Below are 15,141 nucleotides of genomic sequence, written 5' to 3'. Positions count from 1 at the left end.
ACAATCAGTCATGCAATTTTTTTTTTAATTCATGAAGGCAATGACGTGGACAGGAATAGTTCCAAAATTGTGAAACAGTAACAAACAAACAAACAAACAAAAACCTTGGGCGTGGTTGATTAAACCTTAAACCTTTGGGGTTGGCTCTGGACAGGTTTACTAGTGAAGCTGGGCCTGCTGCTGCTGCTGCTGCTGCTGCTGAGCAAACCAGCTCTGAGACGGACCAGTGCATGGGTTCTTGAACTCGGCTGCATGTTAGAATCTCTCTGGGGGAATTTTTACAGTTCCTAATGTCCGGGCCATCCTGCAGACCCATCGAATCCGAGTCTCCCTTGGCGGGCCCCAGGCCTCAGTTAAAGCTCCCCAGGCAAGTCCTGTGTGTAGCTGTGGACTCAAGTTCCAGCAAGTGATAGCCAGTTGCAGAGCCTCACGCCATCTCTGTGACTTTGTCACCAGCACTCTTGCCTTAGAAATGGGTACACAGAAGCCAGCTAGGCAGCTGGCCCCAGCCTTCTGAACAGCAGGGCAGCTGGTCTGGGATCCTTAGCTGGAGGCCTTGGAGCCCATGGCCGGCCAGCCAGCCAGTGGCTTTTGCAGCCAGGCCAGAAAGTCCTCCCCTCCCTGGCAGACTGAAAGGGTCTTTGTCCTCACCGAGGAAGCCTCCTGCCTCCCTTGAGGACAGACCTGTTGTGGCCGAAATTGAAAGCATGTACACAGACAACCAGCGGCCCTGGATCAACCATAAGGAGGGAAGCAGCCATCCTCCTTGACTGTCTGACGAATGGGGGCCTTTTTGTAAGGTCGGAGTTTGTTTGTTATTAAAGACCTAATTAGAAACATGAGAGGGAGCTGAATGGCTCCATGCTTAGCTAATTAGTGACATGCATGCGCCCGCTTTGAACTTCAAGGACACAGAGCTATTAGAGCTTACATCAAAAATGGATTAAACTCCTGTGCCTTTATAATCATTAAAGACAGGCTGCGCTAGTGGAGAGCCTTTTGTTTGTCCTCAAGGGGCTGCCCCTTGGGCTTCCTCTTCACCCCGCCCTGGCTGATGGAGCCCAGGGCAGTGAGTACTTGTGCAGTGTGACTGGGCAGTAAATATGGTCCTGGGCCATTCCAGCTCCCCAGAGGACCGCCCTCAGCAGAGTGGCATGGTCCGTGGGACTGAGATCAGCCCTCTGGTTGCAGAAAGACCACACTTTCTAGAGGGGTCCCTGTGGGGGCTTAGGTGTGGAAGGGCTTCCCTTCTCTCTGGCAGTGCCCCTCCACCTCACCTTGACCCCAGCAATACTGCATGCTCAGCCACCTCCTCTGGGATGTGGCACCTCCAGGAAGGTGGTCTGGTCCTCTGGAGAGATGCGGTCCCCTGTTTCATGGGGGCCTGGCCCCACCTCTGGGTGGGGAATCCCCAGTCTGATGGGCAATTCTTGCCGGACTTGACAGTGTTCTGTTTTAACAATAGCACACAGTACCGAAAACGCACTCAGGGCCTGTGATGTCACTTATAAGACACAAGAAAGGACCTGACCCCCTGGCCGGGGCAGACTGGGTGAAAATGATTGAGTGAGCGCACACAGCGCAGCAGCTCAGAAGGCGGCCAGGTGCACACGGGAAAAAAACAAACAGGTTTCTTTTTTGAAGAAATGGAGAGGTAGGCGTGCCTCAGGGACATAGGCAGTCACCTGGTCAAACGTTTTCAGGATGAAGCTAGGACATACTTGGAACCAAACTGCTCCAGAGAGAGAAGGGGAGTCATTAGTGGGCCCCACACTCCCTGTCTTTATTTCCTTCTGATTCTCAAGTCCGGGAAGGCTGGATAAGGAAGCAAAGGCTCTGGCACTGGCGTTGCCCCATAGCGGCCTCCCTCTGCCCCAGCCTCACCACAACCACCCTTTGCCCAGACCAAGGGCATGGAGGCAGCACCTGCCTCCCCGGGGCTGTGGGCACAGCTGCTGGCGGCTCGGTGCGCCAGCAGCTCCCGGGTGCTTGCTGGGGGGTCTCCCCACCTGCTGCTCCTTGCAAGTCCCAACCTGTGTGAGTTTGGAATCTGAAACCAGTTAATTTAGGGAGGAGACGCAGGATGTGAGTGTTAAAACACCACCTGCTTCAGCCAAACTATAAACATTTGTCTCCCGGGTTGTCTTTCCAAGCAGTTTAGAGGCTCAGGGCAGAGGCGCCATTGAAACACCGGTTCACATCCGGGGGGATCAGGCACCCCACCTCCCACTGGAGACTTGAGGCCAGAGCCGGGGCAGCCTGCCGAGGTCCCGTCACTGGTGATGCCACCGGCACACAGTCCTCACTGGCAGAGCAAGCATCACGAGAGCCTCAGTGACTCATGGCCTCACACCGTGATCTTCTCTTTCCTGGGGCCTGTCTTCCCTTCGTTCCTTAGACGTGTGCAAACAAGGGCCGTCCCTTGGGACCCCTGGGGTCTGGGAGAAACGGCAGCCTCACCGTGGCTCCAGAAAGTTCCTTCGCTGCCCTCATGACGTGAGCCTGGTTTCTCTGGCCACCCGGCCCAGGCCTATTCAGGGCTGCCGCATCTCCAGAATTTACACCAGGAGCAGATGGCCATCAACTGCTAATCTCGCTGCTCCCTTCACCGCCCCCTTCCTAACCAACTGGGCCTAGTCCCCCAAACCCAAATTGGGGCCCATAATAAATGGACATGGAGATGGAAAGAGAAGGAGCTGTTTTCTAGTGAGATTATGTCCCGGCCCCAAAGGCCTCCTCCGAGGGGCCCGCCCTGGATGTGTCCCAAGAGGTGGTGTGAATCTCCAGCTTCACCATAACACAGGGTGTGAGGGAGCCAGCCAGGAGTGAAGTTCTCTCTTCTGGGGAGTGTGATTTGACCAGAGGCTTGGACCATCCTACAGAATTATTAGTCCCAAGTCCTGGGTTCCACTGTCCATTAGTTCTCTACTCGAGATACGCCAGCACTAACCGGCCGACTTCAGCCCCCGCCAGAGCCGTCTGAGGCTGGTTAGGATTTGGGAGAACAAATAGAAACCGCAGTCTCCTAAGACTGGCACCATTGTCCCTGGCATTTGGAGTGTGTATGTGACACTGGCTGCCTCGCCAGCCCAGGGGGGAGCAGACGCGCTCCATGGGCCCTGTGCAGTGTTTAAGATGAGCCGGCATCTCCGGGTGTGTCGAGACTTGTTGACTGGGTTTATATGTCTCTGGAATGTATTTGTTTGGATACGGAGACGGGGGGGGGGGAAGAAATGTCATTACAATATTCTCTTCATCCTTCCCCCGTATTAAAGTACTTCTGTTTCCCTCCAGAAATAGACTGAATCTCATCAGAACTTTAAAAATTATGGTATATGAAATTGATTGTCCCTGCACCTGGGTCCCTGAGCTGGTTTGATTTTCGTTCGGTGTGTTATACCGTTGGCCAGGTCGGATGTCACTGCCGGCCCCCTCTATCTGTGTCACCCACGCTCAGGCTGAGCTCCGGGGGGGGGGGGAGGCTGGCGCCAGGGGTTCGCGGCGCAGAGCAGCCGGGCAGACTGCCGAGTGTAACCCCTCTCGCTCTGCTCAGGGCATGCAACAACACTCCACAGCTGGGTGTTTCTCCTTCCGTGATCAGGAACGGGTTCGTCTTCTCATGGCGACCTTTCTGGTTTGACCCTCTGTATGAATTCAAAGCGGGCACTACCTTCAGAGGGCACGAGAGGAAACTGCAGACTGGAGTCCCCAGCTCCGTCCCCAGGATGGCCCTGGGGTGCCCAGCTGCCATCCTTCACAGCCCCCAAGCAAGGAGCGGCTGGCTGTTAAGAGGGACCCATGCAGGTCTCCACAGTGGACAGCCAGTTGGCATTCTGGACCCTGCGTCCCCAGGGGCCCAGAATTAATGTGGGGGGGGTAGAGGCAGGTCACCCTTGCTTTGGAGAACACAGGGCCCCCGTGAGAACCCTGAGAGCACCCCACCCGCCCACACGCCCTGCCTGGAGGAGCCCCTTGCCAATCAGGGAGACGGCGTCTCTGCGCTGCAGAGTTCCCGATGGAGGCAGATCAAAGTGTGACATGGACAAATGAAAGGGGAGGCGAGTGTCGGAGGGGACAGTGACTCTGACCTCTTTTTTCCTCTGGCCTCCGCCTGTCAAAAGAGCCCCTCAGTTCATTCCTTCTTCAGTCCGTCTTTTCTTTAATTCTCTAAAACAAACAACAACAAAAAAACCAACCCTAAAATCCAGTGTGATAAGTTAACACAACAGCCCTGGCCTCAAAGAATAGCATGTGACTCATGCTCCCACCCTCCATTGTGGGGGGGCCGTGATTGGGAATGGGGGTCAGGGCACCAGTCAGCCCCAGTGCCCTCCTTCCTGCCCGGCCCGGGAGGCACGCTGCCTTCCCAGCTGGACTTGGTGAGGAGCGACCCACTGTTGCCTTGGCCTCACCCTGAGCAATACATGCTCTGTCCCAGAAATGCACCAGGGCCTCCTGCCTGAGATTAAACCCGGCAGCAGCAGATACTCCACACAGCAGATGATTGAAATCGCCCTGAGGGCTGGCCCTGCCCTTTGTGAGATAACCCCCCCACCCCGCCAAATGGAGACCTGGGTCAAAGGCTGGGACTAGGTTGTTTGTAAACAGCTCCTTTCTCTGGATCAGTAATAATCCACTTTTCAGGCCTTAGAGCCAGAGCTGCCCCACCCAGGGGTGCCCCCTCACATTCCTGTGTTCTATCTTTCTGCCCAGGTCCAGTAGCATCACGTAGGGATCACACAGAAATATCTGGATTCCCGTACCTTTCCTAGACCCACAGTGCAGCTGCTCTGGCTCCGACCACGACCTCCCTACCCCCATAACTAATTCCACTCTCGGCCCAGCTCCTTCTGACCCCAACCGGGCAGACTGTGTGCCCACTGGAAGGCAGTCATCTCCCGGGCTTGCCCTAAAACCGCAAGGACAAAGGTGCCCAGAGCTTTGGACCTAAGTGCGTCTAGGTGAGGGTCTCAGCCTACGGGACAGACCGTGGTCAAGGTCTCAGGGAGAAGATTCCCTGGCTTTCCTGAGTCAGGGTGTTTTTTTTCCCCTGGGTGGGCAAGAAGCTCCTTCTTTGATTGAATGCAAAATGCCTCCAACTGTAATTCAAACGCACTTCCTCTTGCTGGCCTCAGTGAGATGTGGTGTCCTTGCTTTCCTGCCCCCACATCCCCAGATCCTTTCTTCAAATCCAAGGTGATTAAATGCTCCAGGTGGACGAGTTGGATCCTTTTGTAAATCACCTCCTGATTTGTATGGCAAGTGAATTGTTTTTTCCTAGATCAGATTTTCCTAAATCTGCATATGGTACCTGCTTTGTTGGGCTCTGCATACACAACTGTTTGAAAAGGGGCGTATTTGTTTTAAACTTGATAAATTAACGGAGCACTTTCTCTTCTCCCCCCCCCCCCCCCCCCCCGAGAGTCAGGCTGAGTAAGGCAGGCAGCACTCACAGATGCTGACTCTGGCGGGTGAGGGGCTGACACCAAGGTCAAGGCCAGGGTCACACTCAGGTCTTCTGACTCCAAGTCCAGTGCTCCCTCTCTCTGCATTGTAGCTGCATCCTGAACATAGAGGCTGGATGAATAAAGCACAGAGGATGCTGCTGGAGCAGGGGTGAGGGGTGAGGAGGAACCCACCGGGGATTAAACCTCTGTTGCGGGTGCCACCTAGAGGTGCTGATGGAGCAGCGACTCTGCTCCCTGCAGTGAGCACCCAGCCGGCCAGCCTGGTGCAGAGCGTGGCCCAGGCCACTCAGCACTCACAGCTTCCGCTACAGCCATGCCAAGGTGCTTGCAAGACATCGTCCTCTTCGGAGACAGTCCTCATGTCCCATTCCTAAATCTCAGCGCCCTTGGTTTATTCAGCAGCATGTACTGAGATGCCTCCCTACACAACCCTCCCCGGGCCGAGCAGCAGCAAGGTGCCCTTGCGCATGAAGAGGGATGCTCCATCCCCTTTCCTGACCCGATCCTGGTGTGTGGGACCGTTTCTGGCCCCTCAGAATGAGTCTTGGTTCTTAGGGAAACGGTCCCTCCACCAAGACAGAACACGGAGGGTGACTGCACAGAAATTGCCCTCAGGCCAGGGGTCCCAGCCTGAAGGGAGAGGGGAACAGCCTCTGAGAAGCTGGCGTGCTGGGTGGCAGTCCCCAGTCTCTCCCGAGCAGCCGGCGCAGTTTGTACATTCTGAGCCTTTCCAGAGAGGCACAGGTTTCCAGATGGCTTGTTTGGGGACTTTTACCATGCTTTCTGGAGCCTGGGTCTTCTGCCCCCAGAGAGAGAAAGAGGGAATTGTTGACTGGAACACAGGCCCGTCTCCATGACCCCAGCCATTGACATGGCAGCTTCCACTGCCCAGAAGCCTGGAGAAAGGGGGCCAGCCCAGAACTGGCTGCTGCTTGCCTGCGACTGCGCCCTCTGGTGGGGACCCGCAGCCTAACCTTTCGCCTCTGGCTGCGGAACACCTACAAAATGACTTTGAGCTGGGGCCAGGCATTGTGAAGAGCAGCTGTGCATGACAATAGGGGGCTGGAGGTTTTAAAGCTGCACTTCTTCACAGTGACTTGAGTCATTTGATGGAAGATGATGAAGCCGGGGTGGGCAACATTGGCCGAAGAAGAGCTGTTTATTGTGAAATTTTCCTCAGACCGACTCTTAGGCTACAAGCCTGGGCACGCAGGACTGGGAGAGGTAGCCAGGGACGGGTAGGGTACCACCAGCCCTCTTGTCTTCTCAACCCGTGGAGGGGCCGCTTCTGCAGCACATCCTCCTGGGGGCATGCCGCGTCCTGTCTCCAAGGCTGCATCTGCTGGCTTGATTAGTCTCTGGGTGGTTCTCCCCAGAGACTAATCCAGAGGCACCAGGACCAAAAGCTCCCTGCTCCCTAGCCCAGCTTCGACATCAGTAGGCCCACCCACTGTCGTCCTAGATCCTCATCTGGCCACAGGAGAAGGAAGCCAAAAAACCTGCCATCCATCGTGGCCCCCTCTCCCGTCCCCTGAAACAGAACAGGCGAGTTGGCACTTGTTAGTTATTTTGTCCGGGGGGGTGGGGGGTCAGCTGCCCAGGGGAACCAGGAGTCCGCTGTCTGCGCTCTCCCCGTTTTCCCTGGCCCAGAGGAAAAAAGTGTGTTAGGCCAAGATAATTCCGTCTTTTGAACATCTCGGCTTGATATTTGCCTCCGTGAGTGAGAAAGGCCAAATGTTATCTTCAAGCTTAATCTTCTATACTCAAAAACCGCGTCCCTTTGGTCTGCCAGAGCATTCCCAAATCAGCCACTTATTTGCTCTAAGCCTCTGTGATTTTTCTCCTCTTTAACCTGTTCTTTTCATCAGCCAGTTTACGCATCTCTCGGCTACAGCTTCCAAGGGGTCTCACCTTGGGGTCTGCTGCCCCAGAGGCCATCCCAGGTAGCAGCTTCCCCTGTCTCTGCTGAGTCAGGAGCCCAGCCCAGCTTGGTTTGGTCTCTTTTGCATCTTCTTGTCCCGTCTGTCTCCTACCAGTCTGGGTTGGGTGCACGGTCTGTCTCTTCCCATCCCTGAGACAAGTGGAGAACAATCAATTCACTTCTGACTCTTCAGGACCCACCGGAAGTGGGGGCCTGCAACCCCAAGCCCCTAGGGCAAGGCCATAGCCAGGAGGGGAGTTGCTCATCCTTCTTTCCTGCTGCCATGGAGGGCAGCCGGTCACAGGGCAGAGAGGGAAGTGCTGATGGGGGAGGAGGTGGTTGCGAGGAGCCGCCCTGCGGAGCCCAGACAGGCTGGTTCTTCGAGGCAGGTTAGCTGTAGCCCAGAAGGGGCCAGCCCCGGGCTCCCCTTGAGCTTTAAAAGTCAATGAGAACTTACTTTTGCAATTTAAAAAAAATGTGTTTTCCCCTCTGGAAAAGAAAATGTTTAAGCTACTAAGGGGACATGAAGATGAGACTAAATGAACCTGGATGGCAGCTGTGGAACCTGGGGAGGGGTTCAGGGTGGGGTGCCCAGGCTGTGTCTCCTCCTGCTGCCCCGCCCCCCCACCACTGTGGGGGTCAGTAGGCGTGTGTTCCCCACTCCCTGTAGCAAAGGTACGTTCCTAGCTCTTTTCCTCGGTCTGGAGTTTCTATCTGAAGATAACCAACAGGAAGCAGGCATTTTGGTCAGATATGCTTTAGCAATAAATTGGTTCAGCCAGTATGCTTTGCATTCATATTTCTTTGTCTTTTTTTTTTAAACAAAAGGAAAAAAAAGTTTAAATCCCCCCTTTCCTTCTACTGCAGGAGGTGAGTGTGTGGGTGTCCTACGGAATATCATTGACATTCACCCAGCTTCGGCCCCAGCCTCCAGATTTGCCATCCCCACCCCATCCCCTCTCTCCATCCCTTGCTCTCCACCCCAAAAGGGAACCCTCTGCCACCATCATTATGGTTCTGTCAAGATGCCCAGATTTTCCATGACATATCCCATCCTCCGACCACGTTCAGTGTGGACGACCTTCATGCAGGGATATAAATGGGAGGGGGGAGGGGCGGGAGTAGCCAGTGGGGAGGGGGGAAGTGGTTTGGGGGGGTGCTGGAGAATGGAGATCTTTTTTGTCCTTTTTAAAAAAGAAAAACAAAAACAAATTTGTCATTTAATGGATCCAAAGACAAACAAAAAAGAAAAAGTCAAACAAACAAACAAATCAAAAATCCCATCCCCAGAGATTTTTTTTCCTCGACACAAGTCGCTTTGTTTCCGGTCACGTTTTAATATCAATATTAACACAATGTGTAGTCTAAAACTAGTTCCTTTGTAGTTTGCATGGGATGTGAATGCTGTCTCAACGTGCCCAGATCTAGACAAGACTGCATGAGCATCAGTTCAGATGTGAACAGAAATCTCTCTCTCTCTCTTCCATATATATCTCTATTTCTATTGTGATAACTTGGTGGGCAGTGAAGCACCTCCGGTTGGTTGCCGTAGTGTGTTGAATGATTGTTTTTTTATTCTCTATATTTTTGGAGCTCCGAGCTTCTTAGTAGTAGCCTGGGCTGAGTATTCTTGAGTCCCTGCTGATGTTTTCGCATGGCCTTGGTTGAGTGTTAGAAGTTGGGCCTCAGCTGTTTTTCTCGAGTGTTTGGCTTGTAATGACCGGTGCATGCCTGGCTTCTGGCCTCATACCCAGCTCTATTCTCTGCACACCAGTCCTGAATAGCTACAGTGCTCAACCGAATTTTGGCGCGCCCGCTTCCCCGGCAGGCTCCAACCCGGCGCGGCCCGGAGGCTTCCCGGGGGCCAACAGCCCAGGACCTGTCGCCGATCTCTACGGCCCTGCCAGCCAGGACTCCGGAGTGGGGAATTACATAAGTGCGGCCAGCCCACAGCCGGGCTCCGGCTTCGGCCACGGCATAGCTGTAAGTACCTGCCTTCCTCTGTCCTCCTGCCTCCTTCTCGCCCATCGTCTGTGACCCATGGGGAGGGTGTGCCAGGAAAGCCCAGAGTTGGGGGCCAAGGAGAGGGCAGTGGGTCCCCATCCACATCACTTCAGCCACCTAGGGCTGAAGTTCCTCCGTGTGGATGTTCCCTGGGCTCCTGTGGGCCAGGCCACGTGATGGAGTGGAAGGAGCATGGGCAGGGCAGGTTCAGAGCACCCACTCCCTCACCTTCAGCTCGTGCAACCTTGAGCCACGTAGGTGGGCGTTGTGCACCCATCACTTCCCTGGCTGCAAAACAAAAATAAGTTTGCCTTTCTCAAAAGACTGAGAATGAATGGAAATAGAATATGTCACCTGGTAGCACATAGTAGGTCCTCAGTATCAGCCCCTGATCCTTAATCTCTGCCCTCTGGAGACCATCACGTGGGCTAGGACCTCAGAGCCGCACAGCCCCTCATTCAGGGCAGCAACCTTAGTGGGTAGAGTCCCCAGCCTGAGGACCAGGGGCTGGTACCTAGGGCGTGATTGGGGTGCAAGCCCCCTCCCAAGGAGGTTTCCTTGGCTAATGTTTCCTAGTTTCCAGGTTCCAAGTAAGTTCCCATTTGTGTTCTTTAGCTGTGCCCTGCCCCCCAAGGCCAGATGCATTTGATATTTGTAATGCTCTGTGGTTCTATAATCTGACTAATCCAGGCCATAGAAATTTGCTTAACAGATTTGCATGCTGTTTTCAGATTGTGTTGTTCTTTCCCCTCCCGGTGTGTGTGAGCATGAATGTGCCTGAGCCCACTCGCTCGCTGTTCCTTCCATTTGGGAAACAAATTCGGCCCACCTCTGCCCTGGCCAACCTCGGCATCCTGGAGGCAGTTTGGTTTTGAGCTAAGATGGGAGTGTCTGCCATCTCAGGTCCTGTCCGTGTCAGGAGAGCCCTGCCTCGGGGGCTGCGCTGGGGAGAACAGCGCTAGTGCACACAGCCTGGGGCACCAGGGCCCCTGGATTCCTGCCCCCCTGGGCTGGAACCCTCCCACCACACACACACACACACACACTGACACACACACACTCACTCACTCACTCACTCACTCCCACCTACCAGCCCTGACCTCTGCCATCTGGATCCTTGTTCAACTCCACTCCCAAGCCAGTATCACTTCACTCAGTAGGCTGATGAGTCAGATCCCCTCCAATCCGCTGCAGTACCAAGTCCAGACTATTCCACACAGCTGAGGGCTGCATCAGTTTGGGAGACCGTCTATCACCACGTAGAGCACAACTCATTTCCGTTTGCAGTGCCAGGAAACACAGGCCCTACGGGTCCTTGAAAACCTGGGTCTCTGACCTGTGTGCTATGATGTTTCTCAGAAGTGACCACACAGCATCCCATTTTGCCTGCACAGGGTTTGCCTTCTCCCCAGCAGGAGCCGTCGGGATGGTGGACAGAGACACTGTTATCTTAGCCCTCCAGGGCTTCAGGGCAACAGCGCCCCTCATTTTGGGCATGAGCCTTTCCCATCACCCACCCACCCCTCTGAATCTGGCTCTCAATTTTCTCCTGGGAACGAAGACAGGCTTGGGGTGGGGAGTGGGGGCTGGAGAGTTCGGAGCTAGAGAGGGTGCCATCCTGGCCCCTGGGGGCACGGTGTCTCAGAACTACATATTCATGCTGGCAACCACAGGCTAGTCCTAGACATAATTTCCTCTCCCAGAATGTGACAATCTGTTCCCATGTATAGCGTGCTGATGACCTTAACAATTGTGCAATTTTAGGGACCTTTGATTGCAACGGCCTTTACAAATGGATACCATTGAGCAGGTGCTTTCGTTGCCATCTCACTCTGAGGTATTACCTTCTCTGCCCTACGTCTCCGCCCTGCCAGGCGCGTCCCTGCGCGTGCGCGCACCGGGCATGCCATGCGCACCGCCCCGGGCTCATCACATCAGTCTCTCTCTTCTTTCTGGACCCCTTCTCAGGGGGGTGGGGGCAAAAAGAAATCCACTCTTTCACTCTGTCGTTCCTTTGTCCAGCTTTAATCATGGCCCCCACTTGTTTTGTTTTGGTTTGTTTGGTGTTTTTTTTTTACCGTCTTTTTTTCTCGGTTTGGTTCTTTTGATTCCTTTTCTTTATCTTCCCCACCCCTCATCTTTCTTTGTCTTGAAACACAATCAAGAGTGTGGGAAACTGGAAGGAGATCAAGTGTGGTGCCTGTCCCAGGGGGGCGGAGGCCGGGAAATGTGGGGCTTCCGCCAGGGCTGGGGGCGGGGCCAGGCCTCCTGCAGGGCCCCCGGGAGCCGACCTGGAGGGGCACTGGGCCTCTCAGCTCCCTTGAGCTCCCTGGATTCAGCCAATGGGCTTCTGCCATCAAAGAGCCAGGCTGCATCTTTTAGTGAAAAGAAAACATTTTTGCTAGTAACTACTGAGTAATTATCCAGATTACCGCTTGAAAAGCAAATTGAATTAACGATATCACCTGCATAACTCGGATTTGGATCCCTGCCAGTTTCCTAACCTTTTAAACTGAGCTCAGGTTAATTAAACATTTTTTAAATCACTTTGGGCTACGGAAGGGTGGAGTGGAGGACAGGGCGGTTGGGGCAGTCAGTGAGGACCCCCTCCTCACGTTCTCATTGGGAAATGAGTATGTGTTGTTCTCCGAAACACACGGGAGTGAGAGGGGTTCTCTCGCGACAGCTACAGTGTGTCCTGTGATAGGTTAGTTCTGGGGGCTGAAACACAGGTGTGTCTCTGGCAGAGGGGGGGTGAAAGCGGAACCTGGAAAGGGGACCCACTCAGAAAACGCCAGCTAGGGCCTGAGTGCCTGTCACTCTGGGAGCTGGGACCGAGGGGAAACCAGGCTGGAGGCGGGTTTGCCACTTTGGTTTGTAGTCCGCAGGAGACCTCTCTTCTGGAGGGGGGACCAAGTTGAGTTGAGCTCCATAAATACCTCTTTTGGATTTTTCTAATGTTGCTGCTAAGGAATCCCCTCAACTAACTCAACTACCTCTCTTAACCCAATAAACCCGTGTGTGGATTCCCCCCACCCCTCGCCTCCACTGCCCTCGAGCACTGGCCCGGCCGTTGCTGGCTGGGGCCAGAGGCCACTAACAGTTTGAAGGAGAGCTACTCACTGCTAACTAAGCTGGGGTTAGGGCCCCGGAGTCGCCAGGCTCCTCAGAGAACAAGGTGGACTGAGAGGTGCAGGGACTTTCGGGGTGGAAGGGGGCTCCCACCCTTTGTGCAGTGACATGATGAGGGGCTTCAGCAACCACCAGGTGCAGCAGATGCTGGGGCGGCCATGGCTCCCACCCACCCTCCCTGGAAAATGAGGGTGGTACAGGGCTTCGGGCCACAGCCCCAGTCCTGCAAGGCCACTGCAGCCTTTCCATGGGGGCAGGGGAGGGGCAAGGCTGCTCCCAGCCCACCCTCCCGCATTCCAGCCCTGGGACTCAGTTTCCTCAGAAGGATGAAAAAACCAAGAAAGTGGAGCTAACTCCCCAGCCTAACTCCCCAGCCCCCTCCAGAACAGATTAAGTGAGCCGACGGAGACTGTGGCCGCACCAAAACACACACTTCGGTGCCACGTGTCACTGAGGGGCCCAGGCTCACAGGCAATTCAGGAAGATGCAGGTAGCAAGTCTGTAACTCCTGGGCCTGTTTTTATTTCCTATAACCAAGGCCGGTTATTCGTTGTGGGTGTTTCAGTAAGTGCCCCGACCTTGACTTCCTGTTATGCAATATGATCCTTTATAGTGGAAATCTGCATTTTCAGTTATTGACCATCCCTGATGCATATCTAACAAAGGCACACTTTTTTTAAAAAAAAAACACTTTGGTCTCAAGAGCAAGAGCTTAACCAGAGAAAGCATTGCTGGTCAATGTGCGGCCCACCCATCTAGCCAAAAAAACTGCAGGACCACCTTTGCTGGCCACATTTCCTGCCTGACCTCAAGGATCCGACAGGACCTATCAAGGCAGCCACCCTGTCCCCAGCCACCCCTCCCCCCCCACCTCAAGCGTGGCTTAGACCTCACATCTCCCGAGCTGCGCCCCAGCAAGCTGCTAGCCAGACTGCGTCACACATGCTCAGTAGCCCCATGTAGTCATAGTTAGAAAGCACAAGTTGAAAAACTGGAATAAATAGTACACTTGCCTCACGCTTTTTCTTTCTCCTCCCACCCCTCTCCTGTACATTCTCTCCTGGGCACCTCGACCTTCTGTGCCCTGCAGAGCATCCCTGGATGTCCAGGCAAGACTGGGCGAAGTTTCTGAGTGGCCCTTTGTTTAGGTGATGTCATCGGACCTGGACCCCCGCCAGCCTCACTCCCCATCCCGACCAGAGATGGCTCACTTCGGATCGAGGGTTGACTACATCTCATCATCTCGCGGATCTGCTGTAATATACGACAACAGCTTTTAACTGTGTATATAACCCATGATTTTGGTTTTGCTCTGTTTTTGTTTTTCTTGATGGTTTCCCTTCCCCTTCTCTCTCGCCCCTTCTCCTTTGAAATCTCTTTGAATCACATTTAGTAGTGATTTTGACTTAGTCCAGTAGTCATATAGCTTTAATATCTAGTTAAAAGCTAACCATAGTATAATTGTTATATTAAGGTATTATTTTTTTCTTTAAAAATTTTTTTTTTGCTCGTTTTGATTCTGTTCTCACTTTTAAAGGATGCTGAGATGGTAATATTACTCTCAATATTTTGGTACCAATTCCGAGACTGTGTGGATTTTCGCGTGCGACTGCAGCACACCGGGAAGCGCGGCTGTGACGCGTGGAGGGGAGGTGGGCGTCCCCGCTCTGCTTTGCGTCGTGTACGAAGTGAGGTGTCATAGGCTAAGAGCAGACTCTAGCAGCCCTTTTTTTTTGTGATGTCTCTTTGTTAACCTAAGTATATCTATTTTCGGCAATAAGGTAAGGACGACCATATTTCGCGTGTCCTCCTTTTCTATAAGTGCTTTTTTTCTGTTGAAAGAGGTGATATTATAAGGTTTTTTGAAATTGTGAATTCTAAAAAAAAGAAGAAATGTTGTAAATACAATTCCATTAACTACATAGAAACTATTAAGAAAGAGAGAATCAAAAATATTTTTGTGAGGGAGTCGGTCCCAGGCAGTGTGACGCTCTGCGGAAGGAGGAGGGAAGGGAACGCGAACCGAGTGAGTGGCTGAGACTGAAGACCACCCCGCTGCCAGGACGACCCCGGGAGACGTTAGAACACTGCTGAGCTCCTTTTGTCTGTGTGATAGACCTAACACTCTATTAGTGTCATACCAGCATACTAACCTCCTCCCGTCTGTGCACAGCTTCAGATGTTACCGTCTAGTTAGATTTTTATTTAAAATATGAAAAACTGCTTTTCCCAAGACTTTTTTAAAAACAAAGCTACAATTTTAATATTTAACATATTTAAAGTTTCAAAGCACACCTGTTTGGCTTGGGTAGGGAGGGGTGGGGAGACATCCTTTTTCAGTCTTAATTTTTAACTATTTGATCATTTTTCTATTGTCCAATCATTTCAGCACCTCCAAAGGTCCCTAGGACCCTTTGCCTCTCTTCTCCCTGCCGCCCCCCGCCCCTCACCCGCCCCCAGCTCTGGGGGCCCCCAGGCCAGGAGCGGATAAGCCTGCATCAATGAAACCTTTTCTCCATTCACTTTCTATTTACGAATTAGGAAAGCAACCTTTTGGTTTATATATTATTTTTAATACCTCAGTGCTGCAAGTATCACCAGAGAGGCTATGGAAGA

General features: G+C 53.3%; 1 protein-coding gene across 8 annotated transcripts in view; it reads left to right on the top strand.

Moving 5' to 3' along the window:
- MSI2 (musashi RNA binding protein 2) overlaps positions 1 to 15,141 on the top strand; it is a 372,306-nt gene that overhangs the window by 353,729 nt on the left and 3,436 nt on the right. For 4 of the 8 annotated variants that reach the window (XM_036033697.1, XM_036033695.1, XM_036033691.1 and 1 more), the window contains 3 exons: positions 9,164 to 9,372; positions 11,158 to 11,230; positions 13,616 to 15,141. The exon at positions 13,616 to 15,141 is cut by the window's right edge and continues 59 nt beyond it. In XM_036033697.1, the coding sequence (XP_035889590.1) occupies positions 9,164 to 9,372; positions 11,158 to 11,199 (251 nt within the window). In that variant the 3' untranslated portion in view covers positions 11,200 to 11,230; positions 13,616 to 15,141. The remainder of the gene's footprint in view (positions 1 to 9,163; positions 9,373 to 11,157; positions 11,231 to 13,615) is intronic. The other 4 variants (XM_028520391.2, XM_036033696.1, XM_036033693.1 and 1 more) reach the window with 3 other exon arrangements.

The sequence above is a fragment of the Phyllostomus discolor genome, chromosome 8, assembly GCF_004126475.2.
Source record: "Phyllostomus discolor isolate MPI-MPIP mPhyDis1 chromosome 8, mPhyDis1.pri.v3, whole genome shotgun sequence".
NCBI classification, from domain to species: Eukaryota; Metazoa; Chordata; class Mammalia; order Chiroptera; family Phyllostomidae; genus Phyllostomus; species Phyllostomus discolor.
The sequence above is the reverse complement of the archived record's forward strand: the minus strand, read 5'-3'. Positions and strand labels throughout refer to the sequence as shown.